Genomic DNA, 26385 nt, shown 5'->3' with positions numbered 1-26385 from the left:
GGATCGTGTGTTAGTGTATGTGAAAGAGAGGGATAGGGGTCCATAGAGGGAAGGGTCTACGTTCCAGCTAACTCACACTGCACATTAAGACTGCATATTGAGGCTGATGAGGCTGTCAGTGCCATACATACATCTATACTTCACATTCTTACTTTGTACTAAGTTTTTTTTTTTAAATTTATTTAATTTCATTTTATTAACACAGCTACACATGCAGCTACACATGCACCCTATGGTTAACTTATTTCAAGGCAGTCCCATGAAATATTCTCATATTTTTCATCTTTCATATAGCCAAAGCCATGTCCTACTCATGTATCCAGTTGCCAACAACCCAATTCCAACCTATAAAAAATCTAAACAAGTGGGAGAAGAAACTGTTCAGATCTCTGAAGTTGCTTGTGCCCATGTAACAACCTTGAAACAGCAACTGCGTTTCAAAGTTTACTTTTACAGTCATACTCATTTAATTTTATTTTATTTACATGGTGCCAAATTTAATACCAGTTGCCTTAAAGCACTTTAAATTGTAAGGTAAAGACACTACAATAATTCAAAGAAAACCTGCCGGCTTCCTCCCACAGTCCAAACACATGCATGTTGGGCTAACTGATAATTCTAAACTGGCTGCAGGTGTTCATGTAAGCGTGAACTGTTTTCTATCTGTACGCATTCGCACCGCGACAGACTGGTGACTAGTTTTGGGTGTATTCTGCCTTTTGCCCCACGACAGCTGGGACTAGCGTGACCCGGATCTGGACAGGCAGAAGATGGGTGGATGGATGCAAGCCTTTGTGCATTTAGACAAGGGCAACTTTAGTGGGGTGAAAATTGCTGTCCAGCCACAGTAATTGCCTGTTTTGCAAAATAGAGTGTCAAGTGCAGTGGCCACCAAAAAGAAGGGCCTGTAGTAACAGTTTTATTGGTGTCTCTAAGTGCTTGTTCATAAAGCTGTAAATCCCTCTGTCCTATGACAGAGGCAGCGCCAACCTCTCATCTATAGCCACCTGCATTTCCTCTCTGCTCGTCATCCTTCTCTTTCCCTACTCCTTGTTATCCTTCTCTATACCCATCCACTGCCCTGTAAAGCTGAGCGGTACACTGCTCAGTATTCTAAAGACTACAGCAGGATGCTTAGCTGGAAGGGAAGACAAACACTGACAGGGCACTTCTATTGTGCTCTCCTCCCATAACAATCAGGGCCTCATTTGACTTTCCCACAGTCTGAGTCTCTCTCGCTCTGGCAGTACCTTGTCGAGATGTCAAACCTCTCTCTCCCCTCTTATATCACATTCTCTCCCCTGTCCTTATCTTTTTCCAGACAGAGGGCAGAGGGAATTTCTGTGCCAGAGGGGCACAGACTGAGAGTTAGAGGATAAGGTTAAAGAAAGCATGATAGATGATCTCATATCAGTATTGATTGTTTTAGGAAGATGAGATGGCCCCTCCTGCTCGTAGATTTGTGAGATCAGAGGTGTGGCATCCATCCAGCTCAACATAAAGCATAAACCATTTAGTGAGGCCATACTGTCAGGGAGGACAGCTTCAAGCTACATGACAAGTGTAATTTGGGGGATTTTCTGCAATGTGTCATGCCAAAGAAAACATCTCTGCTCAATAAAATAATTGGAATGTCGAGGGCAGCTCTGTCAGATGCCCGCGAGACGCAAAATGAAATGAGGGAGAAATAGGATACATTATGTTGCCCCTTTTCAGACAAGAATGCAACCACAACCGCGCACACATGCAAGCACACACATGCACACACATGCACACACCTCTGTCATTGCAGATGATGAGATACAAAGAGCTTAAAACACATTGCATGTTAGGCAGAGATGAGAATCTCAGAGCCATTCCACACTTGGTGGAATGGCTGTTTCACAGTAAGAGCCCTCCACTTGCCCCCGTCTGCCTTTGCACAAGGGAGGGAAAGCAGCTTATTCACCCACTGAGGGCAGGAGACACATAGCAACCTCATTGAATCTGCACACTGCTGTGAAATGACTTTGAATGAGCTTCCAAAACAAAACCAGAGCCACAACGTTGAAGCCTGATTAACATCTGGTCCAGTCTTTTCTTCCAACGTGCACCTGAGCATATCTGGAATTTGATTTATGTCTCCGCCAGGGATAGGGCAGGCCTGATAGGCAAGCCCTACTGCAGTTTACATTCTAGGTGTGTGATGGTGTGAACGCAAAAGCCTAGTTAGACAGAAGGCTTACTGTGGATCCCTTGGGCATGGCAGTCTCATCTACTAGAAGATAGAGGATGTTCAGTGCCACCAGAAGAACAGAGATTGTCTGCAGACATAGAGGAAGACAAAGATTTGTTCACACATGGTATAATTATAAAAAGATTGATCAAATCCTCCAAGTATCCGGCATCATGATATAATTGAATGCATAATAACAATCTTGTAACTGTAAACTGTGCCAAAATTGAGTTTCTCAAAACTTAAACAATTTGGGGGTTGTGCGATGCACGTGCCATGCCTTGCACATGGCCTTTCTACCTTATCTAACAGTATCAGACGACATAAACAGTATTCGCACACTGTAATTTATTTAAAATCACTGTTGTTGCAGGTCGGTATTCAGCATTGTCTTAAAACATCCATTAAACAAAAGTAGTTTCCCCACCCAGACTCTGTGGGAAAAGATGGATTTTGAGGTACAGTGTTACTCCCAGTGGCTACCCGCCAGGCTGTAAACGTCGTGAGCAAACAGTGTGGGCCTAATGATAGGTCAATCTTAACACTCACCGTTCCTGTGAGCAGGATCAGCATCACTATGGGATACAACAAGTTCTTCTCCCATCCCGATGCTTTCTTTCTTCTCTCTGTGAAGACGTGAAAGTGCAACAAAGAGCGAGTTCATTTATTTTAAAAAAATGTATGTATGTATGAGCTAAACTCCTCCATTACACTTTCCACTACTTGTTAATTAATCAGCTCATCAAAGAACCTACTGCAACCACAAGCCCTCTGGCTTTATTTACAGGGTTTGTACCGCTTTGTTTGGTAAAACATATCGCGAGTGTGTGGGCCGAGCACAATCTCAGCTCTCATCTTAACCGCCCCACCTCCAGGTAATATACATTTCATAACCTTCAAAAATTACACTCTTCCTCTGTAATTAGCCACACTCATCATTGCCTTAATTAGTGGAAAAAATAATAACTCCTGGATGAAAAGAAATGCTACAAAATTAATTTTATGATTTATATTTAGGAGAAAATACGTATGCATGTGCTGGGCGACTTATGCCTCTCATTCTTCTAAGCCAGATGAAACATTTCAGCTTTATATGTACCTCGTATTTCAACGGCTCATTCGTCATGTTTGTAGACTTTGCTGACAGCCCATGGACCACAGGCACTATGTCTTACAGACATCAACTGTCCTCTTACAATGTGTATGTGACTGCCCTTTAGTATTTGCTATTTTGACTTCTTTCTCCATTTCCAACCTTGTTACTCCTCCTTATTCTCAAAGTGCATCCACCCAGCCTGCCCAAGAAGTTTGCCAAGTGCACTTTATATGCACCATCCTTCTAAATTAATGACATCACTAAAAGGCTTGGTACAATATAAAGTTTGCATCTTGTCCAATATCCTAAGTGCCTTTGTGCTCTCCTACCCCTCCTACCCTGCTCCCCAAAAGGCTCAGGCTTCATTTATAATATCCTAAAATGGATGGGAAATTATCAGGCAGTTCTGGTCCAAGCCCAAATTAAGAAATTAAGGCAGATGAAGAGAAAGCGGCTGCCTGTCAGCAATATGTAAAAAGCTAAGCTAACGTCTGTGGCATATATTTCCATGGCAATTCAAGGTCTTGCGCCAAAATCTATTTTGGCCCCTGTAACATTATATAACTGTAATAACAACAATAATGATAATAAACCTAATTTACATAGAACATCGGAAACAAAGTTTAGAAAAAGAAGACTGGACTTTCAACTGAACAGACAGAAATGTGTAAAAGTTAAAGCAAGAGAAGGTGCGAGATGCAAAACAGAAAATGAAAAGAAATGATGCATATCATTTAAGGAATAAAACCAAGGGAACAGAAATAATAATAATAAAAAAACAAAACCTCAAATGAAAGGCAGTAACCAGACAGCGAGAGAGTATAAAAACTACCACATACACATACTTACCCAATTTATTCCTCTGATTTCTAATATTGTCCAGTTCTTTGTTGAGCTGGTGAGCAAAGCTCCCTCTGGCATAAGCGTTTGTGGAAGACCCTGTGAAAATAAAAATATCCAAAATGTCTGAAACGTGCTGTATGAGCACATGTTGTGTAGGGATAATATAGAGAAGAAGAAAAAAAAAAAAAGGATGCCCCTTTTGAAAAGTTTGGCGTTTTTGCTTAGTTAAAACAATCTAAATGATTAATCAACAGCAAAAAAACATAACTCACCGTTTTTGTTACAGCTATAATGTTGTTTAAACAGACACAAAGCTCCTCTTTTGGAGACCTTAACTTGGAAAAACTTTTTTTTTTTTAAACTTCCCTCAAATACTTAAATAGACGGAGAGGATGTTAACCTCTCCCTGTATTCATCCTACCTCAGCATATGGTATTTGACTTGTCTTTATTAAGCAATCCCATCAAAACAAGTAATCCTGCACAGAAAACAACAACGTGATCTCAAACAAGTAAAAATAATCTCTTGTGTCAGGAGCTGTCTAGCACATGCCACAACTGGTTGAGTGGGCTGGATAAGACAGCAAGGGATTCTCCAGGAAAACCACAAGGCCAGCTCATTTAAGTCTAATTTATCTATTTTACTCTGTTTTCCTTCCAGCTTGACGCACTATCACAGAGGCCCCTCGAAGCCAAAGTGGAAGAGTATCCATTTGCATCCCCTCAGGTGATTGGCAGATCAAGACCAATTAGTTCAGTGTTACACCGTTACTAGCGTGCAATAAAAATACCATCTTTCATCTTTGTTACAGGAGTGAAGGACCAATCACTTTGATCAGACCTTCTTCTTCCCTCTGTTATTATGTCACGCCCTGTCTGGATGGGTTTAAGTAGGTAAAAGAGGGTGAGATAGACGCAGAGGTGGAGAGTTAGCAGTCTATGCCCGTCTCAGGATCTGAGCAAGGGAAAGTTTGAACCCTCCAAGCAAATATGCTCGGAACACAACAGGAAATGTCATAGATAGTTCAACAGCACTTTTTTCCAGAGACAAACTGAACACTTTGCCTCGGGGTAGCCAAATCTGTTCAGCTGCAAGTGAACTTATCCTTTACCTACGTGCACTGCGTATTTGAACAAGGCCTGACGCATCACTGGCACAGATAAATCTTTGCTGAAATTTTTAAAAAAAAAGTTTGTGTGGGGTTTTTGTTTTTTTTTCTTTTTTTAAAACCATCCACAAAACAATACTTTACACTGAAAACAAAGGACAATAAAATCGATTGTTCAAAGCAGAGAAAGGGAAATGCTTAGATTTTCAACTGCAGTATCTTCAATGACATCACTGCAAACCGAAGTTAAATATATCCTTCTACTCCTTCTGCTGGCAGCGTCAAGTATAAGACTGAGTTACAGCAAGGCAGAGATGCTGAGTGGGGCTTCTGGCAGTCAGGAAGGCCCGGAGTAATTCAACATATCCTCTCCAACCTTCTCCACAGTCAAAAAATTACGTCATCCACAAATATGCTAAACACCATGCTGAGACAACAGAGGCACTGGCAAGGTCATTGTGCCGCATAGCATCTGGACGAGTGCTCTGTTTTCAGCACATCAGGATGGTGAGAGGCCAGTCTGTACAAGTGTGTGCATCGCTTTGCCTGTATTGCAGTATATTTATGTGTGCCTGGTGCTGTTTTAATATATTCTGTTCTTCACTATGAAACTACTGAAACAGTATATAAACTGGTCCTTGTAAACTTTGACAAGCACAAATACAAGTTTTTTTTAGCCTCTCACACATCTACCGTGTGTATGGAGACCTGCAACATCTGGCAGTACGACGGACAGCTTAGGATTATGTAGCAACAGAAGTGAAAGGCTTGTTATGGAACTAAAAACTGAATTAAGTTGCTTTCTGTAACTGAGGCAATGCAATTAATAGTGTCAACAGGACGTTTTATATTTACTATGTCTTTCCCACATCATAAAAAAAACAAAATCATTTATTTCTGATACAGTGCACTATTATTCTTGAACCTTGGTTCACATTGGCTGCACATAGCAGCCATCACTAGGTGCTCCTTTTGAAGCAATGTTGATGGATCTACAGCTTTGACTTCTATATCTGGAATCTGAGAAAACTATTGTGAAAACACAGTGTACAGGAATTAAGATCTAAAGACCACTGTAATTTCTGCTTTAGCACAACAGTAGCAACAGTGATGATAGAGACGAATTCCTAACAAACAAGGACTTTGTTAGGAATTCAACTTTTTGAATGTCAACTTCTTGAAACCCATCTATTAGTTTTTGGGGCTTTTTTTTCTGGTTACAAATGGAGTAGTTAAAAAGCCCATCAATGAAAACACAGATTACTGGTAATCAGACTTTATTATTGGGGTTTGTATACAGAGATAAACAAGTGGAGTAATAAAGTCAGTATCTCTTGCTTTGCTCGGACCTTTTTTTTTTTTTTTTCCTTTTAAGTTTGAACATAGAGAAAGTTGAAGAGCAGTGAGAGGACTTGCAGGCTGACTCCATCCTGACTTCTGTGTCACCAGACTACTTGTGCAGTTGGGATAAATTCATCACCCTGTACACATTTAAAAGCAATATAGTAGGGGTGCAACAATGTGTTATTACTTGTAACAATTGCTTTTTGTAAGCAACATCTTTTTATCTGGACATTCTCCTGTTAGGTTCATTACACTCGTTACCAGAAAAGCAGACACACATTGCTAATGAGCCGGTTTAAACCACAATGTCGTGATCAGCAACACATAAACTACCAACATGTCATTACAAATGGGCAATTTCATGTCACAGGAGGACAACAAAGGACCAGACATGTAAATAAACATGAATGCATCAACTGATTAGGCTCAACAGTCCACATCTACAAACACAAACTTTCTAAGATGATAATTTATTAGAGAGGCCTGATGCAAAGCGGACACCGGTGAAGCAAGAAGACAACATTGCTCGTCTTTGGAGTGTGTCCCATGAACTGTTCCTGACCTGCTTTCTACTTAATGCCCTGAGCAGATCAAAGGAACCATGCTTAGACGTTCAGTTCCACCTAAGTATGACCATGAACAATGAGTATTTGCATGTGCACATACTTGCATGCATACTGTATCTGCATAAAAACATTATGTCTGATAAGCTACAGTTTAAGCTTCACTGAAGATTACCCTTGCCTCTCTCTCCAATTCCCACCTCTCTAACAGACAAAAATGAACTGCAGCTTGTCCTCACATACTGGGATGTTGACCACTGTTATTTTTTTTGCCTCACCGTGACGTGTAAAGATCAAACGGTTCTGGAGATGATAAGGAACAGATTACAATTATTCTATCAGGTAGTTCAAAGCAGGGGACTGAGGAATGAGCCCTAAGAAACTGTACGCATTGGTGGCACTCTATGGAGGTGGCCAGCAAAGCGTTCAACAACATGTGTTATCTAGGAGTGATCTCGCTTACCTCCCGGGTTTGAAAGGACACTCCTTTCTGTTCATTTACTCACATCTGTACACTTGGTTGCGTGCTTGAGTTAATATTAAAGTAGGTTTTGGAAACTGGCCGAAATACTTCCTGCTTTTTTTAAGATTATTTAACGTCAAACAAGGAATTTGGGAACACAGAGAGCTGGACGTGAAAAGGAAATGCAGGCTAAAAAAATATAACATCTTCAACATTCTTCAACACTTCAAACTTTCCCTAAAAAAAACAGCACAAGACTCCCGGTGTCCTTTCAGAACTCACTAAAGAGTTATGGCTCTTTAATGTCCACATCTCCAAACCCTTTCATGAAAAATTTCATTTCCATCCTATTAAACAGGCTGCTATTCGAGGCCTGACATTAAATGTGGCAATCATTTCACCAATAATGGCAGCGGCAGTGGATTTTCTTAAGTGGACTCTTAGGAAAAACTTCCTAAACAAAATATGGTCCTTGCCATAGTGGCTGCTTTGACCTTAAGCAGAAAGTTATGAGAGTGCGACGGTGTCAGGGAAAAGCCAGTGACAAGTGTGTGTGAATTTTGTGAATGTCTGTGTGTGTCTGTGTGCTTAGCTGAATTTTCAATGCTAATTGATTCCAGCGTGGCCTACTCCATCACACCCAATAGGGCAGTCAACCCCTCCCCTCCCCTATAATGTGCCAACACGTCTCCCACAGACATACCGTTTAATCTCCTCTGAAGGGTTTCCTCCTGCAAATGGATGCAGTAAATCTGCTCATCCAGGTCCTCAAGGATCTAAAGGGGAGAGAGCAGAGTAGGAAGAGATGAAATGGGTTATAATTAGGCCCGAAGTGGGACTGGAGCAGTGGCAGATGGGAAGATGAGTTGGTGATGTATTTGTAGTCCTCTGTTGTGATTTTAAATGGCTAAATGAGACATCTTTCAGACAAGAAGAGCAGACTTGAGTCTGTTACGGCCTGCAGTCTTCTAAGGACATTTGTTTTTAAAGAAATCTGAACAACAACTGTTTAATAAACTCTTTTCCATTGACTCAACTTTTAGAAATGCAGCGAATACTTCATCCAAGTGGTTACTTACTGTCGGCTTCACTAGTAACTGGCCCATGACGGTAAACATCCTAGACAACCCCACAGGAGTGCACACTACACAGGAGACAGGACAATGTGGTCAATCTGTTTAAATAGAATAAAGGCATGTTTCCACATATAGCATCTAGAACTTTTAGTTCAAATTTTTCTGAGGAAGTACAAAAAGTATCTTTTAGACAGTTGATTGTCCACAGTGGACACCAGGCGACGATTCATATGGCTACAAAAAGACTTTCAGTTGTGTACAAGTCTAAAAGAACAAAGGAGTTCATGTCAATAGTTTTGGTTCATACTGAGTGAAGCACGAAGCCCATTTCGTACATGCTGGTCATTCTAAGTCACAAAGGACAATTATCCAGGCTCAACTTGGCCATCAGAAGAGGGCCACCCCCATGCCCATCACATTCAAAACACAAAGCTGGTGATAGTGAAAATCCTCAACTCCAGGCTTTGAGTTATAAACCTGTGAACCAAGTTAACAGGAGTTTATAAACCAAGGGGATAATATTACGGTATTTGACGTATTTGGAGTCTCTGTGGAACAGAAGTGGAGTGAAGCAATTTGTTGTATAGTCATACCCAAAAATAACATACAACCTACCTAGCCTATAAGGGTGCTGAGACCATGGTGGAAAGACAGAGCTCTGAGGTTTTCTTGTTTACTCAGAAAAGTTTCTGGGACTAAAAGTTTTAAGTACTTTGAGGGAAAACACTGTTCATAGAGATACATCTTCTATTTGCATCACTTTGTAAAATTATAAACACACTTACTTAGTAAAAGGAGTCCTCCCATCAGAGAAATACAGGAATAGAGGTATGGCAGGTAGAACTCCCAAAGATCTACAAAATATGTATACTTTTAGTAAAAATGAAACTTCGGGATTAAACAAGCCAAGATGTGTGTTCATTTGAGTTTTAGAGCTGTTAGAAATCTGATTTCCTTCCTAAACAAACTCTCAGCCTAGATTCGTAGTTAATGCACCGTCAGATTGGTAAATCCTAAAACTATTGCTTTATTTAAAAAAGCAAAAACAATGGATTTACAATGACCAATCATGTAGAATATTACAAAAAAAAAAAAAAAAAAGAATCATACCATAGAGTGACTCCATACTGGCTGCATCATTATCAATGAGGGCTGATGCCACCCACACAATTCCAAGAATGAGCAATGCCAGGAGAAAGAGCATCACAAAGGTCTCCAAAATGCGTGCCTTAATGCCCTGACAGGAAAAAAAGCAGGAATAAGAGAGAAAATCATTTCAATTAAAATGATGCATATGAAATCATAATGATGATACACAAAAGTTTTATTATTAACCATGTCAAATTTTTACATTTACATATACTGGCCATTACAAAAAAAATAAATAAATCACACTGGGCCCAAATTGCCAGAGTTTTAGAAATAGTACATTTAGATTTAGTCAGTCTTTTGACTAAAACATTATTTAGTTTTAGTCATGATTTAGGCCTCAAAATTCTAATATTTCAGTGAACTAAATATCTTAAGATTATTGTAGACTAAATCTAAAGTGCAAAAGTTTGTTTTATTTTTATTGGTGAGAGTTGCTCTACATGGTTTACAAAGTGTCTTATTTTCCTCAACATCAAATGTGAAATGTCTCCATATGTCTACTATTCTCTTCCTCCCATCCACGGGACCATGCATGTTGGCAACTGATCAAATTGTGCACGTCTAACCTGACTGCACGATTACTTCTGACTGGATCGCTTCCAAACTCGCCCCACCTCTCTACACAAATTAATTAAATCTGATTGGACCTCGTCTCTCCATTTTCATCTCGTTTTCAATTCGTCAACTAAAGTGTGACGAATTGTTTCATCATAGTTTTTGTCCTAGTGCATTAGTTCTTATGTAGTTGTTTTTATCAAAAGAAAAAAAAAAAAAAAGTTGTTGACAGAAACTATGACAAAAATTATAAGTCAACGAAACGAACACTGATGCTTACTAAATATTTTCTTGGCATGTTTTGTGTTTTTGAGCACACAAAAGGGCACAAACATGTCTCAAAGCTGACAGAGTGCTTCCACTTAAGAGTGAAAAGGTGAAAGACAGCAGATGTGTCAGAAAAACATCAGAAGGTAATTTGCCAGAACGAGTTGGTAAAAAATGCTGAAGAGAGAAGTGACAAATCTGTCAAATAGGGTCTTGGTTCCGTTATGGCTATGACTGCTAACTGAACTGACACATTGGAATTTGATGACTTTATTATTCTCGGGAGAAACAGGATTGATGCAGGGGTATGAAGAAACATTTCAAAAATCAGCAGCATAACACAGCTAAACATACGTGAGCTACATTCCACCTGCTGAGGACCACACTAAAACCAGGAAGCTCAGAAAAATACAAGACAATATTCAACATGATGATTTGTTTGACCTTATATGTACCATGTAGTACTGGCTCCCACATATTTCTATTTTGCTATAACCCACCTCTAAATGAAGCACTAATATGGTTCTCGTTAATTCAAACAGATTGTGTAAAACTATCTGTAAAACAAATAGTCAGGAATGAACTTTAAAGAAGCTAGAAGTGCTGTTTCCTACATTTTATATTGAAACACTGAACATGATTACTTTTACAGGAAACTTTGCTTCCACCCCTCCTCCTTCACTTAAACTCAACAGCATCATTTCCATTCACTGCACACAAACATAACAAACGCACCCATCCACTCCTCTGTAAAACAGCGCTTTTATATACACATATTGTGGTCTATAAAAATGGGTCCAACCAGGGATGGTGGTAGTAGGTAAAATTAAAAAGGTGGGGGGGTCCTGGGGTGTTGCAAGGAGCATGAAGCCTGGCTGGTTCAGCTACTGTCTGCGATCAAGAGCAGACCTCCCATCTGGGGCCGATTAGGAGCTCCCTTAGCACCACAGTCATGTCTCAGGCCGTGCAGAAGAGAGGGTTTGGGGTAATTTGGGTTTTCCGGGTCACAAACTGCTGAGTGGTTAATAAAGTCCTCCTGTACCTGTTCACACACAGTTTCCATAACCTCCCACCCCCGTTGGAGAGCTGAACTGTCTAGCACTGTAAGATAGATTGGTGCTCTCATACGTCAGCTTAAGCTACCGGGCATGGGATAACAAGCGCTCTCTGCTTTTGAGCATTGTTTAAATTAGGTACATATGAGTAATTTGTTACCAGCTAACGTAATGGCTGTGTGGGTGCTGTTCAGTATTTGCCAACAGGTACGCTCGCTGTGTGGCTGCTGTTCAGTATTTGTCAACAGGTACATGGAAGTACATAAATAATAATGAAGCCTCTTTAAAGAGTAGAAATGGTTTTAATTCTTGAGATTAATTTTTCTTCTTCTTTTTTTTTTTTTTTTTTTTTTTTTTTTTAAAATGGGGGGCAGAGTTAGTAGTTCCTCACAGTTCTCAACCACCTGACCTTCAGCGTCTGCATTTTAAAGTGGAAACACTTTAACATTCCCTTACTACCCACTCTACAGCTCAGTGTGCCATTGTGCAAGTATGCATTAGTCAGATATTGAATATTTGTATTTAATATTTAATAAATGTGATCCCTACACATTGCTACCAACCTACTCAGTATACATTTACTATAGTAATGTAAGGAAGGAAGTTTCTTTCTAAGATTTCATTAATTTTCTGTAGTAAAAATCCCCTGTAGCATCCCTCTGCAATTACTGAGAAATGACTCCCGGTTCTCGCCTTCTCTTCTCTGTTATTCTGGAAAAGCCTCTGGGGTCAGTGTAGAATTTTCTAGCATGGCAGAGAGCGAAATGGGCAGGGTCTGGAGTGCCTCAGTGTGGCCGAAGTGGACACTGCAGCCACAGGTAATGTTAGAGGGGGTGGGACCTTTAGTCAGCACGAAATAAGTGCTATGGAAAAATACAGAGCCTTAATAGAGACATCATGGTGGTGACATATAAGTGAACTACGCATGCTTTTCTGTTGTGATATTTAGCAATGAATTTATCAGTCAATTGAAATTAATAGGCTACAATTACAGTAACAAGCTGACATAAGCACACATTTTGCTGACCGTCTAATGCTCAGTGTCTGCACGTTAAATGGATGTTGCAATCAAGCACATCACAGATCAGCTCAACTGTGCAGTCGGGAGCACGCTAAACACTGCTGAATAGAAAAGATGGAGGAGATGGAAGAGAGAGACTGGTGGAGGAGAGGAGTCAACGTCTGAGCATATCGCGTTCCCTGGAGGTAAGAGAGGTGAGAGAGGAATGCTTTCAGGGACTTCAGCCACGTCCCTCACGCGCTCTCTTAAGGATGCATGAGAACAAGCAGAAACCACAGGCAGGACGTGTGTCCGCTCAAGCGCACCAGTCCACCTTAACAAGATGTCCAGGCCATGCTGAAGGTGTATTCCCTTTAGATATGTCTCTCAATCATTTATAAGACTCAAATCATTACCCATTCAGATCATTTAGGGCAAAGGCAATGCTTGTCACCTCGTTTACTATCACCCCTGGTTTCCTGCTTCGCAGGAAGAACAATCCACTGTGTCAGAAACGATTTGGCGGGTCAAGAGAATGGGGGACACTGAAAGTGACTGATTTGAATGGTTTTATTGATCCATTTACATGCAAGACATAGCACAGTGAAAGTTATGCTTATGATCACATATTCTTGCAAGGAAAAATGTAGCCCTTTGCACCTCATCGCAAAAAAATGTGGTTTAAAAATAGGAAAATCCAAGTCAGTCATCATCAGTGATCAAAGACGAAACTGTCAACTGGTGAAGGAAGGGTGGAAAAAAAGAAAAAGACTGCGCCTTGGCATCTAGAGTGCCCGCTGAAAGTTTCTATTCTTGCCTTTCTAAATGTGTACTACCTCTAAATATAGAAGCTCTGAAATATTCAGCATCCCCCGATCCTCACACTGACATCGAGTGAGGGGCTGGTTAACTGCAACTTTGCTTGTACAAGACTAGAGAGATTTTCTAAGAAATGTGCGTAGTGGCCAGAGAGGAAAGTAATCACTTCATATGCGGCAGCAAACAAACATGCATGGATTGATCTACGCACACACACAGAAACACACAATCAGACAAGTTAATCTTCCTCCCAATCCACCCAGTCGCACAAAGCTACAGAGGGCCTTGGAAACAGTTCACAAGCTTGTTGCTGGGTGTTTTCTGCAGACAAACTAAAGCCAATCTTTCATGACCCGTTTCCACTTCCAAGTAAAATCAAGCTACAATCAAACACAGGACGAAACTAAGTTGGCACAGGAGTTTCCTAGTCGCTGTGATCTTTCCATAACAGGTCAGCAGGTGATGGCAGAGATCATCCAACGGACCATCCTTCTGCTCACTGTCAGGGACGTGTGCAACAAGGGCCAAGAGTGTAATAAGTGAGGAAGGGGGCAGGGTCCTTTTCACTTCCAAGCAAAAAGACCTGCCCTCTTTGCTAAAGACATGCCAGATGCTCAGGGACCTTATTAGCGTATCCTTCAACCAGTCGGTAGCAGCGCAATGACCGTGTCAAAGACAGAAAGCAGAGGAGAGGGACACTGCCCTGTAAAGCTGCACAATCAACTTCTAAGGACTCCTAAGACTTCTTAATAAACAGGGCAGAAGGGAAATGGCTGGTGTCAAGTCATATCATTCAAACCTCGCTGTTCAGTCACAGTGAAGCAGCTCATCTGTTTGAGTACAGATGCTTAAGAAAGCAGAATCATTTTAATGAATAACATAGCTTTCAGATGTTTGTCAAGTCTCCCTCTCTTTTTTATAAATCATCCTATTGTGGCAGCACCTTGTTGTGATTATATAAAGTCCTTATATTAATAAGCATTCAAAGAGATGACTGCTTCCTGGGTTTTGTTAAGCGGAAAGTAGGGACCAAGCACACCTAATAACACATAATACTCTACCTAACTTAACCCACAGTGCAAATAAAGCTGTGTAACCAAGTCAACGTGAGTTACAGATTACTTTAAAATCTTCAAAAACAGCTACAAAAATCAGCAGAGACTCAGTTTTGTTTCAGAACTTTGCATTTAGATTTGAAAAACTGAGTCACGAGAGGAGGGGAAAATCTTGCTTGCTCGTTTTTACAATTCCTAGCTCAAGCTAATATGTCGCCATGGTAACGAACATTGTAACAGGCAGCTTTAGGGAGACATTGTGACCTTAAAGGAAGGTATGTAAACACCACTTTATATTCCCCGGCTGGCCCTACCCAAAAGAAGGCCTGGGAAAAATGTCTGCATGTGCAGGAGATTTGAAATAAATATCCAGGCCCCTATTGTGGAGCTCCAACAAAGACGAGTATCTTAGTAACACCACACGGGTTTACTCGGCGAGACGTTTTCTCTTCCCCCTCCTCCTCCTTCTCCTCCACAATAAACACACTTCTCATCATCGGCGGGTGAGGGCTTAGGATGAGATTGATGAGGAGTTTCTTTAACTACCAGATGAAACCTGTTGGCCCTTTGCTGGGTCAGTCAGGGGGTCAGACTCGTTCCAACTCGTTTGAGGATCAAACACATTTCAATACTGTGGGTAAGACCAAAAGACTATTCACTGCAAAGGACGAGTTCCTGTACAAATCCTGTTTCACAGACTTTATGCATGCTTTAATAATCGTCACTTATTTTGGTTGAAATAGAACAGGAAGTTGCCACCATCAAAACCCTTACACTTGAGTTCACTGTTTTTGAGTAAATATAGCGCTGAGATATCACACTCATCAAGTATATCTATTAATGTGATTACATTTCCTTGATATAAATAGAAGACTGACTAAAGGTTTATGTTGATGTCTTCAGTCTTTGTTACAACATACTGATCATCTCAACAAGGATGACATGTATGGTTCTCATCATTACAATGCCACCTATTGGTGGTGTGGAGACAAGTAACAGAGAGACAATAATGACATTTTTCTTTTTTCATTTATCTAAATTCCTTTGCTAATGCTGCAAAAACGAAAAAGTAGGACAATATTTGATAAGCACAATACCGTGGCACAAATGTACCTAAGTATCTCAATTTGTAAATATGATCAGAACTTCAAAACTAACTAAACAACAACCTTTACTTGCCTCAGTGATGCAGCTCTTCTGCAAAGATTTGAGAACACAGCAGTAAAGCGGTAGACATTTTACAGCAGCAAATAAAGCTAAATCATAACATCTGACATCAAAACCTTAAGTCGCTCTGATTCATCCACAATTTGCACAATTTGTTAAACTATCAATCATTCAGGTGACAGAGCCTCTAAAGAGTTGAACATTAAAAAACAACAACATTAACCCCCCCCCCCCAAAAAAAACCATCTTTATTCTGTTGGCGTCTTTTAGTACATCGTCAAAAGTAAACACAGCCACATGAAAAGGCTGACTTACGACGTTAGAAGTGAAATTCATCATTTACTTCATTTCCGCACTCAAAGGGACCTCGCAGTGCTATAACATTAGCCCAGTGGGTTAAAATGCCACATAAAACCTTATGGCATAGCGGTCTAATGCTGTTATTGGATAAAGGGATAATATCACATTATAAAAACGCAGATCTGCGTTTTACATTTATCTTGCTGTCGGCTGTATAATTCACTCTGCAGGCAGCTCGGGTTCGGGGGTTTTTTGTTTTGTTTTTTTGGAGGGCGATTAAATGGGGGAGTGGGTATATCACTCCCACCCTTGCCTTAGCACAGAACCAACAAAATATATACCTGGAAGTGCAGCTCAACACTGAACAGTACTTCCTCTAGGCACATTTATGGAAGCTGTATTGCAAGAAACAGTCTTGCTGAAATGAAAAAGAACAAAAGGGAGAAATGTGAAAGAGGCCCTCATCCTGCTTCCTACACATCAGGGCTTGCCCTCTACTGAAGAAATCCAACCGAAACAAATTAGTGGGCTGAGGAAGAAAAGAAGTCGCTATACACTACAGTACAGACTAATTTTTATGTGCTTTTGCCAGGAGGGACATAAACCAGAGAGGTTTCAAACTGTGACACAGGATAGAGGTGTATTAAAAGTAAATCTTTGGCCCTCCATTTTGCAAGGCTCTATTGTGCTGTCATGTTGCCGCGACTTTATGGACGTTTGGAACACGAGCCCCCCAGCCCATTTTTTGGGGGGGTAATCAATTAAACAAGGAAGTTCGCTGAGCCTTACAACTCGATTATTAGCCTGTCCTTTTGAAGTTTTATTTTAGGGGGCTGGGGAGGAGGTGACAAGGAATCAGGCTTTAAATCAGTGGGGCCGATGCAGCAGTGTTGAAGCGTTTGCAGCCTATGGCCTTATTGAAAGGGTTTGTCAGGATGTGGCACCGGGTGAAGACCAGATTCAGACTTTCATGGTTAATGAGCTTTTTGCGGTGGCAGTTACGGTCAGTGGCGTGAGTCAGGGAGAGGGCAAGGACTAAGCACCTGCTGCTGCTCTGGTTGCTAAGAGAAAACCTCTTGTTCCATTTTCAGTAAAAAGGACTAGATGTTACAGTCCCTGATAATGCATTGCTTTAGATGGAGAGACTCTTGAGGGATGGCTGTTATGAGGAAAGGCAGCCCAGAAACTTTGCCAGCAGCACACATCGTTGTGTGCCTCAACTTTACCCAGGCTAATCTGCCATTTTCCTTCCTTGGTTAGGTTTAGGGAGTAGTGCATAGGTATTAGAGCATTCAAATATATAACAGCTTAAAGTACAATACCACACAAAAGTTTATAGTAAACTTTTTTTAATGAATTCCAAGTTTGTTTTTTTAAAAACCAAAAAATTGTCCAAATAATCTTTTGTAATGAAATTCTACCTTGTCCATAATTTTTAAAAGGCATCAATAAACATGTATTACAAAAACAAACATGATATGCTGCTAACAAAGATTTAGAACAGTTGAATAGGTTGGCAACTTGGAATTTTTAGATTAAGACTCATAGTTTGTACCTTTTTTGATCCTGCAAATCCCTCAGACTCCAAAAAGAAATAGGCAAATGGCATCAGGACGAAGAGGCAAAGATTGGAGAACAGTGACACCAGGTTCCACAGACCTGCAGTAACCAAACAGACATGTACAGAGACAATATATTATTAAAAAAAATGTTTCATTTTGAAGGGGACATGTCCCAAAGATTCATTCACAGAGTTTCCTAAATTGCAATTTAAGTTAAGACAGTTTTGTCTGTTGAGTGCCCTCTTGGCAGTTTCAAAGTCATGGACTCTACTGCCACCTGGTGGATACTGGAACATCAAACAGCCTTAACAGAAGCAGCACAAACATAACCCAGATAATTCATCATTGGTGCTTAAATGTTCATAATAAGATGTGTAAGGTGAGTGAATAACTTACACAGTCAGACATATTTCAGCACAACTTTGTGATACTGTTTAAACTGCATATTTGTCTCTTATATTAAGATATCTCGGAGAGTATAACTTTAACACTGACAGAAAGGCAAGTTTCACTGATCCAGTTTGACATTCCTGCTATAGACAGATCCTATTCAGATGCTATTAATGTTGATGAGTCACCAAATAATTACTTACTGAGAATTACTATAATTATTTTTGGAAAACTCTATTGTCTGGATTTATATTAATCTCTACTAGGAACTCCACAAAAACACAAAAAGTACACTCTTAGGGCATTTTCACACCTACAGTTCATTTACGTTGGTCCAAATTAGTTGGCGATTCGTAATTTAGTTTCTTTTCAAAAAGAAGAAACCAAAATTCATAACTACAAACCACATGTTAATGTTCAGTCTACTTATTGGCCAAATGTGTCTGGAGTGGGAGCAACAAAGACAAATCCAGGAAGAAGGTGCTGTGTTCTGGATTACTGGTGAACATGGAGAAATGCTACCCTGTACAGACCACATTCACACCACATCTAACCACATCTGTGGTTAGTAGTCCAATGTAATGTACACAGAATGTTAATGAGCACAACTTTTTTTATCCTGACATTAATGTGAAAAGCTGAACTGACTGTTATTATGATCAAATACGCTGGAAGACAAATTTTCTTTACAGTGAAGTATTTCTTAAACAAAAAGAGAAAATGAAAACTGGGATAAATTGTGTGAACTACTGACCGTGAATGAGGGAGCCATTGAGCCACTGAATGTAGTAGTTTTGGGGGAAGGAGAGCAGGATCTCATTACTAATGATTGAGAAAGGCAATAGGAAGACGGCACCACCCGACACTGCCAGAGTGAAGGTGCACAAGTACAATCTGTAAATGTAATCAACACACGTACAGACTCATGTTAGGACAATTCCACATAACAACACCAAAAAGGAAAAATCATTTACTTACTTACTGAAAGATTAGATTATTGTATATTCTAAAAAAAGCCACTTGCATCAAGTGGGAGTGTGTCACATGAATAAACAGCTTACAGCAAGCAACATATTAGCTTATTTAGAATCAGTAGCCACTTAAATAAAACTAAACCTTCACCACCTTTGCCTTAGTCCACAAGCAAAAATAGGTAGAAACTGGGTATTTTTCCACAGTATAGTAGCCAGACTCTGCCCAAGGCAGTGACCAGCTGCTCAGTGGGCCCGACACCCCTTTGCTATAACACTAAAGAAGCATGTTAATCAGGCATGCTATCTATTGTGTGCGCAGGACCCTAAGGTGCCATGTCGTCCAGCTGGAAATAAGCAGGCAGGACGAATGTGATGACAGCAGTTATACAATGAGGGGTGGATGTGAGATCCTAGCTGGAGTGACGTGATACCCCCATCACTGGTCTAGAAAATGAAACCCTTTTCGAAACATACAGATTGTTGGGAAGCAAATTTATGCAACATTTTTCTGGTTATTGGTAATTTATGATTATTTTGCTTAAGCTCGTCTTCTTCTTACTTTCTACATTAAATGAATTAACTAATTTGGACGCAGTAAATTCTGAATTACAGAAAATTCATTTAATTTAATTAAGAAAATTAATGGTTACCATCTACAAATAAAGAAAGTTTTTTTCATTTTTGTACGAAAAAAACCCCACACTCACGATATTCTGTTGACAACAGCATCTTCATCCTCGTGGTCATCTAAAGAGGGAAACAAAAGTACTTCAGTTTCAAGGAGAAATCCTGAGTCAGCCTATAGACTCTGCAAAGACTACACTGTATATGTAAGTACAGCAGAACATAAACACAGGTCATTTCAGCTTTGTAATACAACAGTTTCCTCAAAGCACTTTAAATTATGATGTAAAGACCCCACAATGTCAGGAAATCCCAGCAATCATATAATTCCCTTACAAGTGAGCACTTGGCGACAGTGGGAAAGAAGAACTTCCTTTTAATTTAGATCCAGAGAGGCAGCTATCTGCCACCAACGGTTGGGGAGTGTGGGGAAAAGAGAAGAGAACAAAGGAGAGCACAGCAAGACTACGAACAACAAACAGGGCAAAATACAAACTATGGGCAAACATAGAAGAGAAAAACAAACACAGCAACATGGATATAATAACATAATGAACGGTTTTATACAAATAGGTCAAAGTATCTGATATTCTCTACTCACCATACAATACCAAAATGTATGATTGACTATCAATACAAATATAGAGCAAATTTCAGACAGTTGAAAAAAGTGGATGTAGCGTCCAGGTCTGAAAAGTACATCACTTCTCCCCCCCACAAAAAACCCCCCAAAATACTTTTGGTGGTATAGAAGAGAAGAAGAGTTTATGGGCTCAGGCCTACGTTTAGGGTCCTACTGAATAAAACACGGATTTTGATCATTCTACATGTTAGAAAGAAGGACTACACAGGGTATGGTAATTTGCCAGTTGTCAATCAGAAGGCGTCGGCCAATGAGCTTCCAGCTTCACAGTCAGACCCATACCTCACTTAGCACACTGAGTGTCAAAACACTAAGAGTCAGCTAAAATATTTCACAAACCAATGAGTAAACAAGAGGCTACAGCGATTTTATATACGTCATTAGGGGAAAAACATCACATAACAGGCTGAGAATTAAGACACAGTACCCTTAAATGTACATTTTTTTTGCAGTCATATGGGACTTTTTGGCTCCCCCCTCCAAAAATGCTTAAACCTGAATCAGCATTGTATCAAAAATATTTTGTACCAGTTTTGTTACCTTGGGTTTAATTTAAATGTGCATAGTGGAAATTTTCATGTCACCAATCGTCAAGATTAACAAGACAATCCAAAGAGGTCCCACCAAGATCCAGAATAACCCTTGGACCTGTACTAATAATGTTTTTTAAAACCATGTAAGTGTTGATATTCTCCACTGACAGTAAACAGCTGGATGCACATGGTCACACATCCTGTCTGAGCCTTCTTCCTGTTTTAAAAGAGCTTTTCCTCTACACTGTTGCAAGTGCTTACCTTATCATGTTAAGTGCCTTGCGAAGATTTGTGCTAATGCTTTGGCACTATATAAAGAAAACTCAATTGAATCAAATCTCTGATTCTATTATCTAAAGCAAAAAAAAAAAAATACCTACTTGATGATGGAAGCTAAAATATTCAATATCAAATTAGAACATGGTCTAAAAACAGTCCTAATGTCATGTAATCTAATGTAACACAGTAAATTTAGTGAAAATACTCACACATTATTTGCTCTATAACCCAAAACCCAAACCACTGGGTGCAGCCTAGTTTTCTACAGTTTAAATCTCCAGAAGGGATTTCTAATGTAAAGTGGTCTACTTTTAAAATAAGACAAGGTAAGGCTGGGTGACCTGGACAAACTATATTAGTCTTGGGAAAATGGGAAAGAGTTCACATTATCTACCTGACTATTTTTGTGCTACATGCTTTTGTTTTTCTTTTCTTCTTGTTCTTATCTCCTTGTTTGTCACACAGGTTACATTCACATTTTTAGGTGAGGTGGCTGAAGTTATCATCTCACAGGACAGGTTATGTCAGCATTAACCTAACAGCTTTGACCAAGTGGATTAATGTGGCCACAGCCCTAAAAACACAAAGCAGGCTGTGTTCAGGCACGGGTGTGACCCAAAGCAAACACCTATAGTTTCCTTGGCTGTAAAAATCATGGGTTCTGAGTGTGAGCAAACACAGCATAAATGACAAACTAAGCAAACCTCTGTGATGCTTGGTGTGAGAATCGTTTCACCGCAGACACAGCTCTGCTTTCTAAATGTTACAGACAGGCGAGAGTTTTAGTCTGAACTCACATTTTGCACAGAACTTACCACTCTTCCTCTTGTATCTGGTTATGATGCAGTAGGACACGATGTAGAGGATGGCAAACAGGAGGAAGCAAATCTGAAACAACATCACAAGAATTTTAATGCAGGATTTATTATGACAAGGGATGAATCAGCACATTGGAGACACCGTATCCACCATCCACCCAGCAGATTTTAAACCTAAAAATATCCCACATTAAGACTATGACACACTTACGCATTAAAAGGATTGTCAAAGTATTTGTCACACCATATGCTGTATATACAATGCTAATACCATTGTGTGGAGCTCAAAATCAGTAGTACGTGGTCTTAGATACAGAGTAGTTATTGTGTTTTTATATGATGAAGTTGAAGGATCAAAACTTTCTTCTCAGAGCTTTACTGCGATACCACTGTTAAATGTACACGCTGTGCTCCCCACTCTGATGAACAGACTGGGAATTCATTTATATCTAAGGCATTATCAGGCTTGACCATCTCTCCCAATATTGTAAAATAATAGGATCAACAGAAGTAAATATAGGAAGAAATTGCTGTGTTCTGAACTAGTAGATAACATAGGAGACTTCAATCCTAACATTTGTATTTATCTGAATAATATTTTAGGCAAAACTCGACTCTGGGTGTCTATGGTGTCTGTCGGAAAGCATAGCTGGCTACAAGAACGCATTTAGCTCAAACTTGTAGCCTACACGTCACTCTGGAGTTTCTTTGGAACTGAGACCACCTCGGAAGACCAGTTGTTTTGGTCCACACCCAAAAGCGGCTACCGTGTTCACAAATGATCTGCACCAAAGGGAAAAACAAACCAGAGTCTGATATGAACGGACTAAATGGTGCGGATGTTAAAAGATCAAGACTGCAGTTTAACAGCAATGGCAGATTTCTTACAATGACCATCATATTCTGAGCTCACACAAGGTAACTTTTAGTTGTAATGGTGTAACCTCTAATTATTTGCATAAAAGCAATTTTGCATAAAAGCAATTTTGCATTTTGCATAAAAGCAAGTCAATAACTCCTCATGCTCTAATATTAGGCAATTTACTTTTTTTATGTAAATGATTGCTGCAACTAAATTGTGCATGTCCCTTATGTCAGTTGCAAAGTTTATGCAGAAACCTTAATTGCAACCACATGATGGCACTTTAACAGTGGCAACTAAGATGTGTAATATGACCCATTTATTCGATTAAAGTAGGAAAGTGAGAATTGCATTGTTGCTCTTATTTGTCTGATGACACTAATTAGGTCAAAGCTACATGCAAAGTGGCCCACAAATTAGGTAACCACAGCCTCAAAACAAGCCACAGAAAGATCACTTTCCACATTCCCTTCTTCTCCTGTGACAGTGACCAAGACGCAACTAATCTTAGAAGCTCCCGCTTCAGCACTTTGCACCTTGTCAACACCACATAGCTCACTGCGGCCGAGCTGGGGTTATGAGAGGATTCAACCAGATGCCAGGCGGACATACACATTACAGACAGGCAAACTGGCATAATAAGAAATGCCAAATGTCATTATGTGACAGCAGCAACAAAAACAATTTTTCCTATCATATGCAGTCCCCTATCAAATGAAAGACTGCTCATGTTTCTAGCTATAAATTCTCTGGTGATGCTGGCGCAAGCCGAATGATGTCCACAAAGTGGCAAACCCTGAACAACACATCATCAGGTGCACAGAGCTGATAAAGCAGCACAGACACAAAGACACAGCAGTCTCTGAGGAGATAACAGCAACTTTCAGGCACAGCAGTCAACGCCAACGCTACTACCCTTCTTATCAATCCATTTTCCCCTCAAAAAAATGTAAATTTGCATTCTATGTAAAGGAAAAATCAGAGAGTGTTGACAAGGGGACGTCATTTAACCAGGTTGCAAACCATTTCCAAAAACTTATTTTATACATTCACTCACTGGGGCAAAATCCATAACCTCAATTATTTTGGCCAATTCAACAGAATTTGGGAGCCGTAAAACAAGGGAAAATGCCTTTTCATGTGAGGTGAAAGAAACCTCCCACAGCCTTGCCAGAAGTGAATTTTGACCTTTATGAAGGGGCAAAAGGACAAAGATATGCTGAGAGGGCAAAATAAGCTTTATTGAAAAACAGAATTTGGCACAACAATCATTTCAGCTTTATAATCCTATGTTAACAAGTTGGTGGAAATCAGCTTGAGCTGAAGAACAGCAATACTTTTTTTCCCCCCTAAAGGGGGCTTGACAGATAGATAATCAACTTATTTTCATGCATGGTGGCAATAAAACTCATTCAGGAGTAGTTTGATTTCAGAGACAAAAACCTGAAATATCCATCTATTTTGCAGATTAAGTTATTAAAAACAATATTATTAACAGAGGTACATTCTGGGTAGTACTGTATACCATTAGCTTGAGTTTTGTTTTTGATGTGTGCATTACCTTAAGAAACGTTATCTCCAAACTTGAATTATTGCCAGATTATCAGAAAGATGCTTATTAGACAAGGAAAGGATCTTTCCTAATGCTGTGATGACCACCACAAGGCAAAAACGTTAGCAATTTTTGAGACATGGCCAGAACAAACTGGTGAAATTAATCATTTGTCCCTCCTTTTGGTTAAAGTGTCACTAGTCTGGGTATTTAATAATGGAAGAATATGATTTTGGTTTAGCATCACAGAGGAATATACTGAAAAAGACCAGCCTTTTCAGAAACTTAAGTAGTAAAAAGTACTTACTCATAATGGTAACAATCTCATAAAATAATAATAATAATGATGATAATTATTATAACTACTACTAAACAATGGCTAATTGTGAGGTCAACTATGATACAACTTTTTATTGTGTAAAATACAATGGTTAATAGTCTACAAAAAAAACATGTGAAAGCCTGATAATGACCTACGAGCTTTGTGGTGAGATGACAAAGAAATATGATTACTGTCCAAAACATGTGTGAACTGTGGTCAAAATTATTCTGCTCTAACCTGGTTTTTCTCAGTAACCTAATTTTCTGCATTCTTGCTAAACATAGGCCCAGAATTTTTGCGTAATTATTTACAACTGGTTTCATTGTGGAAGAAAACTGATTCTCAGTTAGGGCCTGATCAGAGCATGAGGTCCTGTCACTGAGACATGTTTACTGACTTTAAACCTAACCTACAGTAACCCCAACTGCAAAACAAGTACACACAATAACTGGAAAATATCAGTCGCCTGGCACATGTATTTAAAAAAAAAAAAATCCATCCATAAGCTGACTCGCCACAGACATCAAGATGAAATGATACACTGATGTTACTCCATCACACAGAACGATTTGTGGTTAGAAATGTTGATATAAGATACTGACATCCAGGCGTACAGGCTCAGGACAAAGTGTGCAAGCTAAAGCTCAGATGTTGGCCTTGCTTACTGCTGAGACATCTGATAGTCTCTATATTACACAAGTTTCTGACAGGAATAATTAAGGAGACTTACTCTAAACCTCTGAAAACTGAAACCTTTCTATTCTTTTAGTTTTCCTTTATTTGTTTTTTTTCCTCCCACCTAGAGCTATGGAGACATCAAGACACCACAATTAAATGAGAAAACACAGGAAACTGTGTAGCCAAAGGCTAATTTTGGAAAAACACTGATAGACAGTATATTAAAGTTGTTATAAAAAAGAGAAATGAATGGACTTTCTAGCAAAGCATTTCACAAATAAGTAAGTCTAGAGCCACTCTGCTGGACAAACTTTGTGTTGACACATCTAAATGAAATTAAGCAGCTTCTACCGTATGCTGTGTAAAAAGGAACAGGTGACAAACTGCTGATAAGATAACTGCCACATGAATATATTAGGTGGTTGTTACTTAGCAATGCTATATTTTTTGTGTTATGAGCTTACCATGGACAGTCTCTAACACAGAGAAAGAGAGACTTAACGAGAGAGACATGACATTCAAGGAAATCCAAATTTGAAATCTATGGAAGAAATCAGCAATAGCAAATACAGTGGTAGAACATTTTAAAAAAAAAAATTATTTTGGATGAGAAGTCAGTAGACAGTCTTGACTGGTAACTATTCAAGCAGTCTTTATGTCCCAGGGACCAGTGAATTCTAATTTAATTTAGATGGCTGGTGATTGCATTAGATTGTTTCTTGAAAGACAGAATGTACTGTTGCAGTGGGGAAAGATCTCTCCGATAAGAACCTAACATACATGCATATTGCATTGTCACAAATCACATTTATATTATTTACCAAATTCAACAGACTGTAACATGTCAACAAAATGGTCTTCTACATAAAATACATAGATATAACTATCAAAACATTAACAATGGTAATGCCACTAAAGCAGGAAGGCTTTAAATGATCATATAACGGGATTTAATCACCCCTAATTACACAGTGAATGACATATGAGACAAACTGGTTACATTACCAGGGTGTACCCCACCCCTTGTACTCAGAAGAAAATGGATGGATGGTCTACACTGGGATGTGGCA

The 26385-nt window shown here is 39.5% G+C and overlaps 1 protein-coding gene across 1 annotated transcript in view; it reads right to left on the bottom strand.

The window, feature by feature from the left end:
• The window catches only part of lmbr1 (limb development membrane protein 1), a 37879-nt gene that overhangs the window by 9969 nt on the left and 1525 nt on the right, over positions 1-26385 (bottom strand). The window contains exons 2-12 of the mRNA XM_013277430.3: positions 21899-21971; positions 19712-19751; positions 18785-18924; positions 17634-17737; positions 9819-9945; positions 9494-9562; positions 8712-8776; positions 8336-8408; positions 4161-4250; positions 2765-2841; positions 2226-2303 (exon numbers count right to left, since the gene is read on the bottom strand). Of these exons, the coding sequence (XP_013132884.1) occupies positions 2226-2303; positions 2765-2841; positions 4161-4250; positions 8336-8408; positions 8712-8776; positions 9494-9562; positions 9819-9945; positions 17634-17737; positions 18785-18924; positions 19712-19751; positions 21899-21971 (936 nt within the window). The remainder of the gene's footprint in view (positions 1-2225; positions 2304-2764; positions 2842-4160; positions 4251-8335; positions 8409-8711; positions 8777-9493; positions 9563-9818; positions 9946-17633; positions 17738-18784; positions 18925-19711; positions 19752-21898; positions 21972-26385) is intronic.

Source organism: Oreochromis niloticus, linkage group LG9 (genome assembly GCF_001858045.2).
Source record: "Oreochromis niloticus isolate F11D_XX linkage group LG9, O_niloticus_UMD_NMBU, whole genome shotgun sequence".
Classification (NCBI taxonomy): domain Eukaryota; kingdom Metazoa; phylum Chordata; class Actinopteri; order Cichliformes; family Cichlidae; genus Oreochromis; species Oreochromis niloticus.
The sequence above is the reverse complement of the archived record's forward strand: the minus strand, read 5'-3'. Positions and strand labels throughout refer to the sequence as shown.